The 18,837-nt window shown below is 39.6% G+C and overlaps 1 protein-coding gene across 1 annotated transcript; it reads right to left on the minus strand.

Annotated features, from left to right (window-relative positions):
• Positions 1-8,589: 8,589 nt before the first annotated feature.
• On the minus strand, positions 8,590-9,081 carry LOC145099021 (uncharacterized). Its single transcript, XM_079036610.1, has one exon. The coding sequence runs from the start codon at positions 9,079-9,081 to the stop codon at positions 8,590-8,592; it is 492 nt and encodes a 163-aa protein (XP_078892736.1).
• Between the last annotated feature and the right edge of the window lie 9,756 nt (positions 9,082-18,837).

Below are 18,837 nucleotides of genomic sequence, written 5' to 3' on the forward strand. Positions count from 1 at the left end.
AATTTAATTATAAGAGTTTTATTGAATATTTATTAAAATATGATTTCTAATAAATAATCAATTATATCAAGTTGTTGTTAGTGTGACCCATTAGTATCATATGTTAATTAGAAATATCACTTTAATATGATTCTTGAGCATACTAAACCTTTCAATTCTTTATATCCATGAAAAAGTAACGACGAGCTCTACACTTCTATCAACTCATCCTTGCCTTTACACTTTTCAAAAAAAAAAAAAATCCAAAATTCATAAAAGCCCAAACTGACACTTTACCAAAATACCCCTTGGCGCCAAAACACAGAACAAACTCTCTGATTATCCAAATTACATTATCCACGCCCAAATGGGTCTAAATCTCTTTTCCTCAAAGGCCCTAAGCCTGATAATACTCGGTCTTCGGGTCACCACCCCCATATAAGAAATGATTCGGAACAGGGTGTTACAATTCTCCCCCACTATTTCGTCCTTGAAATCACTCCTTACCACCCTCCTGAGAATCAATGTTCTGTACAAAACCTTCTAGTGCTGAACAAATCACTGAACCCACATCTGTCGATCCAAAATGCTACTTCTATAATTACGAAGCCCCATAACTTGCATGACCTCCGCACAGGTAGAGCCATTCTGGAACACAATCATGAGGGTCTCCTCCTACCATCAGAATTAAAACCTTTTTGACCCTGAACCTTCCAACTGATAACCCGACATATAAATTCCTAAATCCATAACTTGATGAGATACAAATTTTGCACTTATACACTAACGATTCTTGATGTGAATCTCAACCAAGAGCCAACTCGATATATAATCCATAACCTGAGATCCAAGGATTTACACTAGCATTTCACCTGAAATCTTCTGATTAATGACAACCATTCCCTAAATCGGGATATAAAATCCCTAAACCATCACTGAGACTGTCAGTCTCGCACCTAGTTTAACCACCAGGTTTCTGGGAGTCCAACAAATAAGGCTATTCTAGCCTATGCACCACTGTATGCCACTCACTGGCCACATAATCATCCTACTAAAACCATAATCTAATTCCTTGACCTAACCGGTCTCTACTAGGTCCCACCTGCATTGCCATAATTACTAGCCCACAATTCTCACCCAACATCTATCCACCTTGCCCAAAACGTGAGCTGATCCTCTTTTATACTCACAACAACCCCAACGATGGTTTACTTCAATCTGGTGAATGCTACGATCCCATCACATACTTATAACACTTCCATACTATCTGTCAATCCAATGAATGTTATGACCACCCCGTAGTCTTACGACACGTCTATCTCGCCATGGTAACCGCCCATGGTCTTACCGCAAATAATTCCTTTCACAGAACACTCTGCTATTAATGCAAAATATGATGAAATCATGGCCACACAAGACTCGATAATAGGATAATGTCCGTATTCTTGATCCAATTCAAAGGCCGTAACCTAAAAGAACCATGCATATAACTCGAACTAAGTGATCCAATGCTATCTTGTCTAGTCACATACACCCCTCTCGGAAATACATATAGTGAATTACCCCAATGCACATCCATAGAGAACCCATAACATCATTAAAAAAGGAGAGAAATACCAGAGTTCTATCGAACAACAAACCTCAATCACTAATAGACAATATCCCCATGAATGATTGGAACAAGACCCTATTCCTTGGTTGAGACTGAACATATTCAACCAATATGTAACCAGCTCATGAAGACTTTCAAGGTGATCCTGAATGCTTCCAAAACCTGAGCCGATTATGAACCAAAATTACACACCACCATCTTTGAGGGTAAACATACCCAGAGATCAAAGGAGTATAAAACACACTAAACATGATGATAGGTTAACACATCCATTAAACTTCAACTATCACAACTTAAAACTTTCGGAGAACCTTCGATGAATGATGAACGATGCGACTAGAAATCAAGGATGCATTGACGTTAGATCAAATGATCTAAAACCCACTTGGAGCTGAACACACCCAATTCTGAAACTGATTCCCTAATTGACCTCTGAATAAGCTAGATTATAAGTAGAAATCCATGCAATGAGCTAACAAATTCCCTCCACAACCAATACTCAACCCGAGTGGTCCTAGCGGCTCCTCATCTATTCTTTGTCACCCTCAAAAGAAACCAATAGCTACAACGATCTCATTGACCAACCACTTGCTACTGAGGGACAACTCATGTGTCTCCTAAACATATACATCCGATCGCTACCTACTATATACCCTTGCCTTCACCAAATCCTGAACCGAGATCCCACATACAAGCACTGCAGATCCATAGAAACCATTCTCTCAATATTATAAACCTGAACAGATCGACGATCCTCCAAGAAGAATCACTAGTTCTGTCCCACTTAGGGTTCAAACTACCATCTACTGGTGTTAAAACCAAACCATAACTCAAATCGGCTTAACCAGGTACAACCATGTAACACCCTATTTATTTAATGAATTAAATAAATAAATAAATTAATGAATCATAACCTAAAATCAATAATTATATAGCGAGGTGTGATTTCAAGGAGCTAATTGTCATAATTTTGAAGTTGGGGGTTAAAAGTGTAAGTTACAGATTTAATTTGAGAAGGGTTTCAGAATACAGGGTACGTTTGGTAATTAATGGATTTAAATTGAAAAGATTTGAAGGCTTGGGGGATGATTGGTAATTTAAGAATCTATTATGAAAGAAATTTATGGGATCAGGGTTTAAATTGTAAATATCGGCCTTACTCTAAAAGAAAATGTTATGGGGAGGGATTGTTTATGCCATTATGGCAATAAGTTTGGATTGGTAGCGGGTATAAACCCATCCATGTAACCCTTACCCTAGTAACCATGTTACGGTCGTCATCTCCATCCTTATGCCTCCCATCGCCGGCCGCCACCCTCCTCCTTCAACTTCGGGCGCCAAAACCACCACCACAAACCTGCTGCAGCCGCTATGAATGCTCCAATGCCACCACAAGTTGCCTCCGGTGAAGCCAAGGAAGCTGAAGACCGTGTCGGGGCAAGTGGTGTTGCTGGTTCCTCATCTTCAGCCGCTGCCTTGAATCACGTCACCGTTGTGAACCATTGGTGACTGCCATGGCACCATTTTCGTTAAAGACGAAGCCATCTTTGGGTGTTGAAGCTGCCGTTTTTGCTGTTCTGGCCAATTCTCTTTATTCTCTTCTTTCTACTGCCGTAGTTCTGTCGGTAGAGGCGGTTGTTGGCACCGCCGCTGCCTTCTTGTTCCCTTCGTGATTTCGTTGCCTATTATGCACTTCAACAGATGTTCTGCTCGTTTCTGTCGTCGCCATTGACGCTGTTGCCGCCTCACTGGGGTCCTGATGCCGCCAATGCCATAGGTGGGTGGCTGTCTTACTATTCCGGGCAAAGGGTGTAGTGTGTGTTTATTGTAGTGTGTGTGGCTATATTTCTTTGTCAAAGTGTTTTTGCCTAAACGGAAAATCACGATCAGCCGCTACCACCACCGTGAGGTGGTGGCTGCCTCCGCATGTCACCACCGGCCACCACTAGGTGGTTGTGTGTGTGTGTGCTCACCTTTTAGTGTGTGTTTATTTTTGGGTTGTAAAATGTAATTAGAAGAAGAATAATGAAATGAAAACTCAAACCACCACCGTAGGGTAGTGGCTGCCGCCTCCTACCGCCACCAACCGCCGTGTTCGGTGACGGTGTGCTTTGTTGTGTGGACTCGTATGGGGTGTTGGAAAAAGTGGGCCTAATGGAGCAATGGGCCCAATGAAGCCCTAATGGGCCTAAGGACTTAACTTCGGGTGTAGTCGGATTGTATTGGGTTTGGAAAGCCCTAAATGCCATGAAGCCCTAATTTTGGGGATTTATTGGGACCTGCTCTAGAATAGGTTAATAAACTTAAAATATTAATTAACAACATTGGAAAATTAACCTAAAGGCAATATTGGACTTAATGGATTAAGTCCTTAATTGGTTAAGAAGGAACACTTAACACTAATCATCATTTTGTGTGAAACCCTAATTTCAGTTGGGCCTTTCTATTGGGCTTTGATGATTGAGATAATAATGGGCCATCTAAGAACAAACAATTGGGCTAGAATAGTTTAATGGGCCTAGGATAAGGCCCATGTAAGGGGTTTGGGCCCAAATTGGAAAATTTCATCATAGATGGGCCATAGTTTAGGCCTTAATGATTATATAATACTGGGCCATTAGAATGTTGAATGTTGGACTGAACTAAATGGTTGGGCCTTTAAATGAGACCATGTAAAGGTTGGGCCCAATTTGGAAAATTGGTCCATATGTTGGGCTTTGTTCCATGGTTTGACTTTTGGGCCTTTGGATTGGGCCTTGGACTAAATAAAGCTAAGTTAGGGTAAAGTAGTCATTTACCCCAAGTATGGAGTGGTGGTTATGCATTAGGAACCAATTATTAATTGGGTATTGTTTGATGTTGACAGTTCGGGAACCTGTCAACCAGCACTGGAGTTTTATCCGCAGGACTTAAGCAGTGCCATTTGAGTCTCCTCGCCATACCAATGGGTGTAAGGCAACAATGCCGTCCCATTTTACGATATGTGATACACTAGCTGAAGTTGTATTATGTGGCATGCTAGCTGGTTATGTGATAGGGAGTATGTTAGTGATTATGTGTTATGTTAATTGATTTTGTGGTATGTGATATGTTAGTGGTCTTTCTGATACTTGCATGGAAGACCTCGGGGGGTTCCCGAGGCACTTAGGTCTAAGACCTTGGAGGGTTTCCTTGGCATCCTAGGTCAAGACCTCGGGGGGTTCCCAAGGCACTTAGGTGATACTTTAAAATGTATCGTTTCTTGTTGAGAGTTTCAACAGTTGATGGTCCATAATGGTCAATATGAAGAAGTTCCAATGGTTCCACAATTTTCAAATATATCACAAATGGATGTCCTTTCCGATGATGTTTCCCTTGTTCACAAACTGCACATAAAATATCATTATCAAATTTTAATATAGGTAAGCCTCGAACAAGATCTTCAGTTACTAACTTATTTAAATTTTGAAAATTTAAATGAGATAACCGACGATTCCATAACCAGCTAACATCGGATTTAGCTTTCGAAAGTAAACAAATTGAAGGTTTCCCAACAATCAGTTTTGATATCAAGAGTAAACATATCGCCATGTCGTTTTGATTTCAGCAACACTTCATTTGTTTCAATCTCCGAAATAATACATCTTGCTTCATTAAACACAACTTTATTGCCAGTGCCCACAACTAGTTGTGAAACGTTTATCAAATTATGTTTAAGGCCTTTGACATATGCAACTCGATTTACAATGAATTGACCATTCGTTACTTTTCCATAGCCTTTGACTTGACATTTATGATTATTGCCAAACTTCACAACTCCAGCATTATCCAGGCTTCGATAATCTCGCAAATTATCACTTCTTCCAGTCATGTGATGTGAGCAACCACTCTCAATATACCATTTCTCATCATATTTCTCCTCACAAAGTACCTGCGATCATTGAAAGAATTTAGGTACCCAAGGCTGTTTGGGTCCTTGGAAATTAGTTTTAAGAACAAAATGAAATGCATTACTCATAACCGAATCACAAACTTTAGTTTTGATACTATCAATTAAGTCCACATCACTAGGTAAAGGATTCGAAACATAGGTCTTCGAAGGTTTGGGATTTTCACTGACATATTCCTTCATTTTCTGAGATTATCGTTCAATATTCGTTTCTTTCACAACTGCTCTCCACTTCTTTACTGAGACATTCAAATCTTTTGACGATGAACTTCCAGTTGACAAAGTATTCACATCCTTCTCATAAGCATTTTTGATTTGTTGTTGAGGGTAATTCCTTGATTGATACATGCGACCTTTACCTTCAAGCCAGTGATCAATGTTTTTCGCTTGAGATAACCCTTTTGTGTACAAAACTTTTGCCGGTTGTTTCACCGAAGGATTTGGAAAATTCGGTTTTTGTGGAACAAAATCAACATTTGAATTAGGAAGAAATTTCTGAGCATATTTACCATCAACTTTGTTTGTAGGAGTTATTTTCGAAATATATCTTTGTTGAAAATTTTTTGTTTGTTTTAAAAACCTTTGTTGTGAATGATATGAAAAACAATTTTCAACTTTTTGATATTGAAATCTCTTTGAAAAATGATGAGCCTTTGAAGAAAATGATGTTTTCTGATCTTTTGAAACCTTGTTTTGAGCGAGATTTTTTCTTTTGTATGAATAAGATGATGAAAACGTAGTATTTTTCTTAACAAATTGTGTTTTTGTGTTTTTAGACATTTTCAATTTCAAATCATTTTGTGTCTTTTGTGACTTAATGGTTTGCCAGAAAATCTTCTTTCGTGCTTTCCTTTTTGAGATTTTATTATCTTTCGAAAATTTGTCAATTTGTTCTTTGAATTCTTTTGAATTTAATTTGACAAAATTTTCATCTTCCATGACTTCTCGTTTTAAAACCTCTTTCAAAACTTTAGATTTCTCAACCCATTTTCGTTGTGATTTTTGTCTTTGAAAAACATACAAATTATTTGTTAGATTATTTTCGACAGTGCTTTGGCTTGAAAAGAATCCTTCATCTGTTGTTTTCTTGTTGTCTTCTTGAACTAATAGCTTGAGCTCCGGTTTTACATTCTCAACATTCCCAGTAGTAACAAAGACTTGATTTGGGAATATTACATCATCAGCACACTTGAAATTCAGATAGACCACGGTGTTGGTTTCCAAATAATGAGCACCTTTTTCAGAGAACACCTTTTCGAATTTTTTAGTGTCTCCATACAATTGATCAACAACTTTTCGTGGAATTTCAGTTTCTTTCGATCCTTTGGTGAAAGTAAGTTCCTTTTGAACTTCTTCATCATTTTCATCATCACCATCATCTGTTTGACTATCTCAAACATTAACCAAATCAAGATCACAAACGTTTGAAGTTAAAGGTTTATCAGTGTCAATCTTAACTTTCGAATCCTTAACAATTTCTTTTCCTTTAGATTTTGGTGTGAAATTAATGACAGATAACTGTGAACAATCAACATCCTCAAACTCATTGATTTCACTAATATTATCATAATCATCTTCAATATCAGCAAAATTAGTTTGTAAGTCAGATGTTGAATTCTCAGTCTTTTTAAAAATATTGATTTGTTCATTTTTAGTCAAAGTATCATTCACTATATCAGCTAATTCATTCGAATCAAGACATTCATCTATTTTTACGATTCCATATGCATATCTATCATCTGGAATTTTATCAAATTCAGCAATTGTTTTCTCACAATCATAAGAAATGTTATCAACCTTCTGTCTCTCAAAAGATAGAAAAGGTAATAACTTTCTATGTTGTTCTTTGCTAATGTTACCAGAATGATGCAATGCTGTATGTTTTCCATAGATTCTTTTTGCAGAGTTACAGTAGATATTTCTTTGTGCTAATAAGAGTTTTACATCACTTGAAAGAGAATCTCTATCACACATGATGTTTGTGATTTGCATTTCTAAGCACTCTATCTTACTTATTTTTCGAATCAAGCTTCTTCTATGTCTCTAACAATTGTGTGCTAAGTTTCTTAGCTTCGTTACGAGCAGACACAACAATTGAATTGAAATAAGCAACAGTATCATCAAAAGCAACAATTTCAGAATTATATTTATTTAAAGGAATATTGAAAGATTCAAGAATAGAACGTACCTTCGTAGTCATCGGAGACTTGTCAACTGATAGATTCAAGAATAGAACGTACCTTCGTAGTCATCGGAGACTTGTCAACTGATTTGGATATGAATCATCTTCCTGTGACCTCTTCGTCAGAATCATCTTTGAATTTAGCAAACATGGCACCATGCGTCGGATTCCGCATTTCATCATCATCTTAGCCCGAAGACCAGATCAGATAAGTACCATCTTCTTCCTGTTCGCCTTTTGCCACCGAAGTCATTCCTTTCGCCTTCGCTCTTACTTCCTCCAGCCTCTCCGTATAGTATGCCTCATCCTTCACCTTGTTCTTCTTCTCTTCTTTCTTACGAAGCATACAATCATTCGCAAGATGATTAGCTCCATTGCAACAGTGACAGTCTACTCCTGAATCACCTTTCAATTTCTTCTCTCTTTTCTCCTCAATAACTTTCACCTCTTTCTTTTCAATATTCTTCTACTCTTTTCCAATAGCGTTGTTCACAAAATTTCCTCTTCCTTCACTCTGCCTCGACTTCGGATTGAACGGTTTCTTAAAGAACTTTTTGATTATGTTGTTCGAATATAAATCAATTGCTTCATCATCCGAATTCATTAATAGCGCTTCTTCAACATCCGAATCACCACTTTCAACTGTTTATTTTTCAGTTACTTTCAAGACAAGAGCCAAAGGACCACCTAGATTAAGCTCCGACTCTTCCGCCATCTCATTAATCTCACTTTCGTGAGTTTTGAGTTGATTATACAAATCATTCAAAGAAGATGTGTCGAAACTTTGCTGATTCTTAACCATCATGTTCACGCTTCTCCATTCTTTTCGAAGACCCATCAAAAATGTAAGATTGAATTCCATTGCTAACCTTGTGATACCATATCGATTCATCGATATATCAACTCATTGAAACGATCATAGTAGACCTCAATTGTCTCATTATCTTTCTGTCTGAATTCCTTCAGCTCCACCAAACCTTGCTTCACAGAGTTGATTTTCGTCTTTTCGCTTCCTTGATACTTATCCTTGAGAGTATTCCATATCTCCTTTGCACTCTTACAACCACGAACGTAGTTGTACACCACTGGTGGTAGTGTACCTCTCAATTCCCTTAGACAACGTTTCTCATTTTTCTTCATTCTTTCAGATCGTTCATCAACAGCAGTAGTTGAATTCGAAGATCCAATGTTTTGAACATTTGATGGAGGCTGTGTAGTTCTTGATATGCAAACCCATAGTTCTTCATCTAAACCATTTAGATAATCCTCCATTCTATCAGCCCATTGATTGTAATATTCTGGAATCAACATTGGAATTTTAGTAGAAGATCCTAACAGATGCGAGAAAGAAGTCATCGTGTTCATGTAAAAATTCGCCATTGTTGTACGGATTTGAATTTTTTAGAAAGTTTGAAGAAATTTGTATTTGACTGAATGAATTGAATAGAAATTCGAAAAAAACACTCGATTAAGCAAATTCAATGCAGAATCAAATCAAAACTTATGATCCTTGATGATTTTATGAATCTAATAGTGCGGAAACTTTTGAACCAAAATTTACGATTAAAAAAAATAGATTCAATAGAAAATCAGATCGCAGTTATGAATTCTGCTCTGATATCAATTGATGAATCGTTAGTAATGAGAATCAAATCAGAGTAAAAACGATATGAATGAACACGAGATATAAATATGATCTTGTTTCAGCTCTATTATACTTCCAAAGTTTTACAGAGAGTAAAAAGACAAGTTCTGTAAATACTTCTTATCTAACTCTAAGTAAAGTCCCTATTTATAATGAACATGAAAGTATACAAAAAATACTAAGACATTACATTTAAGCTTCGAACATTAAGACGCCTTAGTAAATATATTACAAAGTACAAGAAGGGTATAGTCTTCGACTCATTACAACACATCTTCAACTTTTACATCAAGACCTCGGGGGGTTCCCGAGGCACTTGGGTGTAAGAAATTGGAGGGTTTCCTTGGCATCTTAGGTGAAAGACCTCGGGGGGTTCCCGAGGCATTGGGCTAAGACCATGTAGGGGTTCCCATGGCACCCGGTGTAAGACCCTGGAGGGTTTCCAGGGCCTCCCTATATGTTTATATGCATTGCTGGTGTAGTTGATATGATTTACGTGAGTATGTGAATAAGAGCTTGGAGGATTTCCGTGGCATCTTTATATGTGTATATGCATGCTTATGCGATTGTTACGGTTTATGTAGCTGTTATAGCTAATATGGATTATGTGGTTATGTGGATTGTGTGGGGTATGCTCTGGGGAACTCACTAAGCTTCATGCATACCATTTTGTTTATGGTTTCAAGTATCATCGATTTGGAAAGGAAGGGCTTGGATTGATCGCAGTGCACACATATGATTTTCGCAATGAATGATTTTAGGATAAAATCTTATAAACATTGTACTTAATGATGATTTGAAATATTTGAAACAAATGGTATCAATGATTTAGCTATAATAAAAATGAAATTTTTAGCCTTGATTTTTGGGCCGTTACAAGTTGGTATCAGAGCCTTAGTTTGAGGGATTCAGGCACACTCTCGGGTGTGTCTAGACTCAAACTAAGGACATGGTATGGAAATTTTCAAAAGTAAAACCATTTTATAAAAAGGAGTTTGACAAGAATTTGAAAAGAGAAAAGAACTTTGAAAAGAGCAAGGTGTGTCATGCGTGCAATCAGCCAAGCTCAAGTAAGTTTTCCCCAAGATACCCATACATGTTATGATATGTTATGTTATGATATGATTATGAGGATTGCATGCTAGATTAGGGCTAAGGATTTAGGAGGATGCCTTATATGCCTATTGTATGTGCTTCTAGACTTGCATGCTAGTACTAATCAGTTAGTCATATGATAGCCTGTTTAGGTTATTCCTGATTGTATGATCCTTTGAATTGCATGTACAGATTCCTTATTATAGGGTAGAATGGTTTGATTGGAATATGATGGTTATATTTTTTCCCATTGTCTAAATGCTGCTTGCTTTGTGCTTTGTGGGACTCCTAGTAATGTGAGCTAGCTATTAAGTGAATCTGCTAAGTCACATGTGGCACAAGCTGGACAATATCATAGTGATAGATTTGACCCTATTACACAGCTCTTGTCTGAGTCCAACCATTCTAGGGATGGGTCTATTACTTGAAGGATTATCTGATCTCTGTTGCATGTGGCCATATTCATGAGGTAGCTAGTTGACATTACTGGGAATCTTTCAGCAACTGAGGATTGGGTGAGTTCGGGAACCTAGGAAAGCCTAGGATATGTTTCAGTGGGTTAGTAGTGAGGCTCAGTGAGACATGGGTGTACCAGTTTGAGGAAGTGACTTGGAGGATTCAGGAGAATTGTCGAGGAAAGTATGGATAGTTGTGGAAGGTAGTATTGGGCCTGTACTATTGGAAGCACACGATCCATAGTTGAATCGGTGAGAGTCCTGGAGAATCTGAGAAGCTTCGGGGAGGAGTTTGTGACCCATTTTGGGGACAGAGGATGTCCTAGTTGTTGTAGCTTAGTCATTGACCAGTGAGCTAATGAGCGTGGCAGGGTGTCTGACCCTGAAGGATATGATTTCCAAGAGGTTGCATGTGCGAGATCGATTTGGAGTACTTTGAGAAGAGAGGTTCGTGCTAGGTGCGTATAGTAGAGGGTCCCGGGAAGAAACCCATGACTTATGATCATCAGGGAAAGGCCAACAGGGTCGAAGTGAGTGCATCACGTACAGGAAAGTGCACAAGGGAGTTTGTTGCTCCAAGAGTTTAGCCAGCTATAGGGTAGCTGGGTTGGTTAAGTCAGCAAAAGGTGATTAGGATTCCTCTAGATGTTACGTATATGTCATCTTCTACTGCTATTAGGTGGATGTTGGGAATATGTATCGCTTTGGAATTATGAGTGAGTTTGAATAAGCCAGATCTCGGGTCGGTTTTCTACCAGTGTCTGGGTTATCAAGGATCACATATGCCATCCTGCATGCCGAAAAGTCCTTGATGAACCCACAGAGGGACGCATCTTGCGGTATGGGTTGCGCGTGTATTGTTATCATTCCGAATCTTTGTCAGGATCTGTGCAGGAGTATTATTTAGAGGATAATCGGTCAGGAGTAGAGCGATAGTTCTCCGGTGAAGTTAGCGTTCAGTGATTCTATCATGGTTCAGGTATGGTCGAGAATTTTCTATGGATGAACTTCAGAGTTCAAGGCACTACCGTTGCTAGGGGAGGACTGGTAACAGGAAGATAATGGGGTCAGTTGTGAGTGTTAGACGCATGGGTGTTCAGTCATTGGATGTTCAAGAGAATTGCATTTCTCATGTGGGATATGTTTGGTTAGAGTTTAGTGGTGCTGCAAGATTGGAAGTGGGAACGAGGATTCATCAGCCAGAGTGAAGATTAAGGTCTTCAGTGGACAGCATGGGAGATGGTATGAGGTATCAGACTGTAGCAAATTTCAAGTGTACTCTTCAATATTTCAGAGGATAGGAGATCTTAAGGTTTAACCGGTGATTAATCGCTAGCATTGGTAAGCACAGGTTGTCATCAGTAGGATACTAGAAAACAATAAGGATTGGGAATAATTCAATTCTCGCATGCCGTGAAGACTTGGCCGAATCTAAGTGCGGGAGAGACTTTTTTTAAAGTTCTCTAAATGTGAGTTCTGTTTGCGCGAGATGCAATCTATTGGGCACCTTGTCAACCAGAAGGGTATTCTGGTCGATCTGGACAAGATAGAGGTCGTGATGCAGTGGGAGATTCTGAGGTCTCCAACTGAGATTCAAAGTTTCCTGGGTCTAGCAGGTTTTTACCGGAGATTTATTCAGGACTTCTCTGAGATTGCGGTTCTTTTGACCCGACTGACCAAAAAGTCGGTGGCCTTTTGCTGGGGGGCTGAGCAACAGACAACCTTCAAGACTCTCAGACAACAGGTTTCGGGAACCAGGGTAGAGCTCCAGTTAGGACTCAAGTTCAATTGTGTGTTAGGTCGAGTGCATGTTCGACCCATTATGGAAAGTGTTGTAAGTCTACAGGTGTAGCCATAGCATTCGTGAGGTCGGCAGATAGTGATAAAGTGTTGTAAGGCTGCGGGTGTAGTCGTAGCATTCACTAGGTTGGTAGATGGCATGAGCGCGTTGTTAGAACATGGATGGAACAGTAGTACCCACCAGTTCGGGTGTAACAGTGAGGATATGGAAATCCACAGATTGGATTTCGAAATTTCCTATATGGATTAGCCCTGTTGAGCCAGTGATAGGATTGTAGGAGCACCACTATAGTTATCAGATCAGCGAAGCAATAGACTGACTAGCACCGTTTGTGATATAAGGCTACCTTTGGTCATGTAGCCATCACTTTTAGTATTGGATTTGCTGATGACAGGACATGAGGCATGGACCCGATTGGTTAGATCTAAAAGTTGTTAGAGTCGCAGTGGCATGATAACTAGTGGTAACTAGTTCCAGGGAAGGATTTCGTTCAGAAGTCGTGGGATTCGACTAAGTAGAGAGTCCTTTGGCTCTGCAGCCAGGTCGAAACCCGGTATTTCAGATGATTGGTGAACGAATTAAGACCATGGAGGTCTCGTTAGATTTTGGAAAGCAGCCATGTGGCAACATACTGCTTCAAGCAGTTCAGTGTTCGGGCAGTTTCAACATTTGGGTAGTATTAATATTTGTGTTCTAGGTTGCAAGTTCGGACGAAATAACAGATTGATTAGGTTATGCTAAATGACCTGCAGGGATAACTAGGTCTGCGATTTCAGTTTTATAGTAGGAACTGCAACTTATCAGAAGTTGAGTAGTTAGTTGTGGGATAAACGGACTGGATTCAACGATAATAATTCAGTATGAGTGGTCTGTCAGGGAATCAGACCATCTCAAGACAACAGATTTCAAACGGCGTAGATGTAATCTTGTTGCGAGGAATTCGTTCACCTACGGATTTTAGGGCTTTACGAAGAGTGGTCACGGCTACCGTGGGTAGGCAAGGGTGTGCCCAAGATGGTGACCATGTTATTAGAGAGGTTGGGCGAGTAAGGAATGGTAAGGAATGATTTCGAGGACGAAATCTAATTTAAGTGGGGGAGAGTTGTAATGCCCTGTTTATTTAATGAATTAAATAAATAAATTAAAGAATGAATTGTAGCCTAAAATCAATAATTATAAAGCGAGGTGTGATTTCGAGGATCTAATTGTCATAATTTTGAAGTTGGGGGTTAAAAGTGTATGTTCTGCATTTAATTTGAGAAGGGTTTTAGAAGTTAGGGTGCGTTTGGTAAATAATGGATTTAAATTGAAAATATTTGAAGGCTCGGGGGGGGGGGGGGTGATTGGTAATTTAAGGATCTATTATGAAAGAAATTTATGGGATCAGGGTTTAAATGGTAAATATCAGCCTCATTCTGAAAGAAAATGTCATGAGGAGGAACTGTTTCTGCTATTATGGCAATAAGTTTGGAGTGGAAGCTAGTATAAAACCATCCATGTAACCCTAACCCTAGTGACCAAGTTATAGCCGTCATCTCCATCCTTATGCCTCCCATCGCCGGCACCCACCTCCTTCGACTTTCGGCGTCGAAACCACCACCGCAAACCTGTTGCCACCGCTATGACCACTCCAATGCCACCACAAGTTGCCTCTGGTGAAGCCAAGGAAGCTGAAGACCGCATTAGAGAAAGTGGTGTTGTTGGTTCCTCATCTTCAGCCGCTGTCTTCAGTTATGTCGCCGTCGTGAACCATTTGTGACCGCCATGGCATCGTTTCCGTTGAAGACGAAGCCATCTTTGGGCATTGAGGCTGTTGTTTTTGCTGTTCCAGCCAATTCTATTTCTTCTCTTCTTTCTACTGCTGTAGTTACATCGCTAGAGCAGGTTGTTGGTGCCGCCGTTGCCTTCTCGTTCCCTTCGTGATGTTGTCGCCTATTGTGCACTTCAGCTGCTGTTTCACTCATTTCCGTCGCAGCCATGCGGCTGTGCCGCCATTGACGCTGTTGACTCCTCTCCGAGGGTCCTGACACCGCTAATGCCATAGGTGGGTGGTTATGTTACTATTATGGGCGAAGGGTGTAGTGTTTGTTTATTTTAGTGTGTGTCGCTATATTTCTTTGTTAGAGTGTTTTTGCCTAGTCGAAAAATCAAGATCAATCGCTACCACCACCGTGAGGTGGTGGCTGCCGCCGCATGTCACCACCGGCCACTATTAGGTGGCACTGTGTGTGTGCTCACCTTTTATTGTGTGTTTATTTTTGGTTTGAAAAATGTAATTATAAGAAGAATAGTGAAATGAAAACTCAAACCACCATCGTAGGGTGGTGGCTGCCGCCTCCTATTGCCACCGACCGCCGTGTTGTGTGGTGGTGTGCTTTGTTGTGTGGACTTGTATGGGGTGTTGGAGAAAGTGGGCCTAATGGATCAATGAGCCCAATGAAGCCCTAATGGGCCTAAGGACTTAACTTTAGGCCTAGTCGGATTGTATTGGGTTTGGAAAGCCCTAAATGCCATGAAGCCCTAATTTTGGGGATTTATCGGGACCTGCTCTTGAATTGGTTAATAAACTTAAAATATTAATTAACAACATCGGCAAATTAACCTAAAGGTAATATTGGACTTAATGGATTAAGTCCTTAATGGGTTAAGAAGGAACACGTAACACTAATCATCATTTATGTGAAACCCTAATTTCAGTTGGGCCTTTTTATTGGGCTTTGATGATTGAGATATTAATGGACCATCCAAGAACAAAAAATTGGGCTAAAATAGTTTAATGGGCCAAGGGTAAGGCCCATGTAAGGGGTTTGGGCCCAATTTGGAAAATTGGGCCATAGATGGGTCATAGTTTAGGCCTTAATGATTATATAATATTAGGCCATTAGAATGTTGAATGTTTGGACTAGACTAAATGGTTGCGCCTTTAAATGAGAACATGTAAAGGTTGGGCCCAATTTGGAAAATTAGGCCATGTGTTGGGCTTTAGTCCATGGTTTGACTTTTGGGCCTTTGGATTGGGCCTTGGACTAAATAAAGCTAAATTAGGGTAAAGTAGTCATTTACCCCAAGTATGGAGTTGTGGTTATGCATTGGGAACCAATTATTAATTGGTATTGTTTGATGTTGACAGTTCGGGAATCTGTCAACCAGCACTGGAGTTTTATCCGTAGGACTTAAGTATGCCAGGTGAGCCTCCTCGCCATACCAATGTGTCTAAGGCACCAATGCCGTCCCATTTTACGATATGTGATCCACTAGCTGAAGTTGTATTATGTGGCATGCTAGTTGGTTATGTGATAGGGAGTATGTTAGTGATTATGTGTTATGTTAATTGATTTTGTGGTATGTGATATCTTAGTGGTATTTGTGATACTTGCATGGAAGACCTTGTGGGGTTCCCGGGGCACTTAGGTGTAAGACCTTGGACGGTTTCCTTGGCATCCTAGGTCAAAACCTCAGGGGTTCCTAAGGCACTTAGGTGTCAGACCTTGGAGGGTTTCCTAGGCTTCCTAGGTCAAGACATTGGGGGGGGGGGTCCCGAGGCACTTGGGTGTAAGAAAATGGAGGGTTTCCTTGGCATCTTAAGTGAAAGACCTCGGGGGTTCCCGAGGCATTGGGCTAAGACCATGTAGGGGTTCCCATGGCACCCAGTGTAAGACCCTGGAGGGTTTCCAGGGCCTCCCTATATGTTTATATGCATGGCTGGTGTAGTTGATATGATTTAGGTGAGTATGTGAATAAGAGCTTGGAGGATTTCCATTGCATCTTTATATGTGTATATGCATGCTTATGCGATTGTTACGGTTTATGTAGCTGTTATAGCTAATACGGATTATGTGGTTATGTGGATTGTGTGGGGTATGCTCTGGGGAACTCACTAATCTTTGTGCTTACCTTTTTGCTTATGGTTTCAGGTATCATCGATTTGCAAAGGAAGGGCTCGGATTGATCGCAGTGCACACCTATGATTTCTGCAATGAATGATTTTAGGATAAACTATGATAAAAATTTTACTTAATGATGATTTGAAATGTTTGAAGCAAATGGTATCAATGCTCTAGCTATAAAAAAATGAATTTTTTACCCCTGATTTTTGGGTCGTTACAAACCATCCCTGACCTTGGAGTGAATAATACACGCAAAATGATCTTCCAGATAAGGATCAATCGAATCCCAAGAGAATTCTTGAATTTTAGCTGAAGATCTCTGAAATTTCCCAAATCATGGCCATTTTAACATTAAGTATTCCTTTCAAGAGTATAAGCCAAGATCGACTTACGATCTGAAACATGTCCTCCTAGTCTGCAAGCCTAAGCACTAATCTGGCACCTGACCTATCTATATCCCAAGAAACAGACCCTTGATCACATCACAAAGCATCCATAACATATCAATCCCCCATGCTCAGTTTACATACTAACTCTGAAAGTCGCAAGACTGGTTACTCTTTCTAGGAACTCAGAGAATTGTAAGGGCATCACCCCTGCCACAGATGACGACATTCCAAACCATCGATCAACCCCTCACTATCAGCTGTATTCCTTTAGCCGATCATAACAATCGTTTCCTTCCTGAGTCATGTGACTCGAATGCACGGCCTTGAGCAACCCTACCACAAGATCGATAGATACAGAACTACTACCAGAAATCATGGTATCAAACCATGTTATCTCTGCCAACCAGCCCTTAGAATCCACGAAACTCTCCTCAATTTGAGTATGGATCCTATGCTTCCATTAGTACTAGCCCAATACTACCTTCCACACCAATCCATACTTTCCTCAAGAATCATCTCAGGTCCTCTAAGACCTACTCAGAAATATCCTCCTGATACCTGCTCAACAGCGAATCAACCGCACTAAAATGTTTCCTAGGTTCTACTAGGATTTTCCTACCTCGCATACCATTAGCTGCTGAAGGACTCCAATCAATGTCATCCAACCAATTCATGAATACAACTACATGCAACAAAACTTAAATAATCCTTTGACTAAAGTACCCAACCCTACAACGGTTAAACTCAAGCAAGAGTTGCGCAACAGGGCCAAATCCTTCACTCCAAGATTACTTAACCTCCATTGCATGTAACTCAATGTATTCATTGGATAGTTGGCTCATATCAACGTGAGCCCTACAAATCACAAAACAAGCAGCATTCGAGCAACGGAGACGACTAGCACTAAGATACTATGAAATTAGGTAGATCCTCATACGAAATTCTCGATCGATATCTCCCACCATCTTGGATGCACCTTCGCCCTGCCCTCACTCTCTCAAGAGTAGTTAATCATTCCACATGCTATCCGGCAACGAACTGCACCCACTCATGAAACTTCCACCAACCCTGCAGTACTCGTGTATGTTAATCATACATAACACTTGATCCTATAGACAGTCGAATACTTGATTCTACCCTAAGCCCTTCATCAAAAAAGAACAAGAAATAATGACAAACAAAACATTCTTAGGCTATAGAATCTTAATTATGTACAACTATGATGAATACACCAAGAAACTATAGTAATGATGTCAATTTCATATAAGAAAGAAATCTAGGCTATCAGGAATCATATAATCAGACAATTCTATCATGCAATTCCTGAAGGTCCGTAGCCTATCACTTAAATGTTGTTCACATATTCATAAATGGAATCATATCATATAACATGTATGGATATTTTGGAAAAAACTTACTGTAGCTCGGTCGATTGCATGCACCACACCCTTTCTTGTATTAGAAAACACTTTTCTTTAAAAAAATTATTTTTGAAAAACCTTACCAAATCCTTAGTTTGAGTTTAGTCACACCCGAGAGTATGTCCGAATCCCTCAAACCAAGGCTCTGATACCAACTTGAAACGTCCCAAAAATAAGACCCGAAAAATTTAATTTTTAAATTAAAAAAATAGTAAACCATATCATTGTCATAAAACCAAGGCAATCGAATTTTATCAATACATCATCATCATTAGAGTAAATAAAAAAATGTGAATATAAATTGTGTGTGCTTTGGAATCATCACCGACTCTTCCCTTTGAAATCAGAAGTGCCTATAACAAAAACTAAAAACCATAAGCATAAACTTTAGTGAGTTCCCAAAATACCACATCCATACATACATAAATAAACACATAATGGGC

Source organism: Lactuca serriola, chromosome 4, assembly GCF_051521515.1.
Source record: "Lactuca serriola cultivar US96UC23 chromosome 4, Lser_US96UC23_V15, whole genome shotgun sequence".
NCBI lineage: Eukaryota > Viridiplantae > Streptophyta > Magnoliopsida > Asterales > Asteraceae > Lactuca > Lactuca serriola.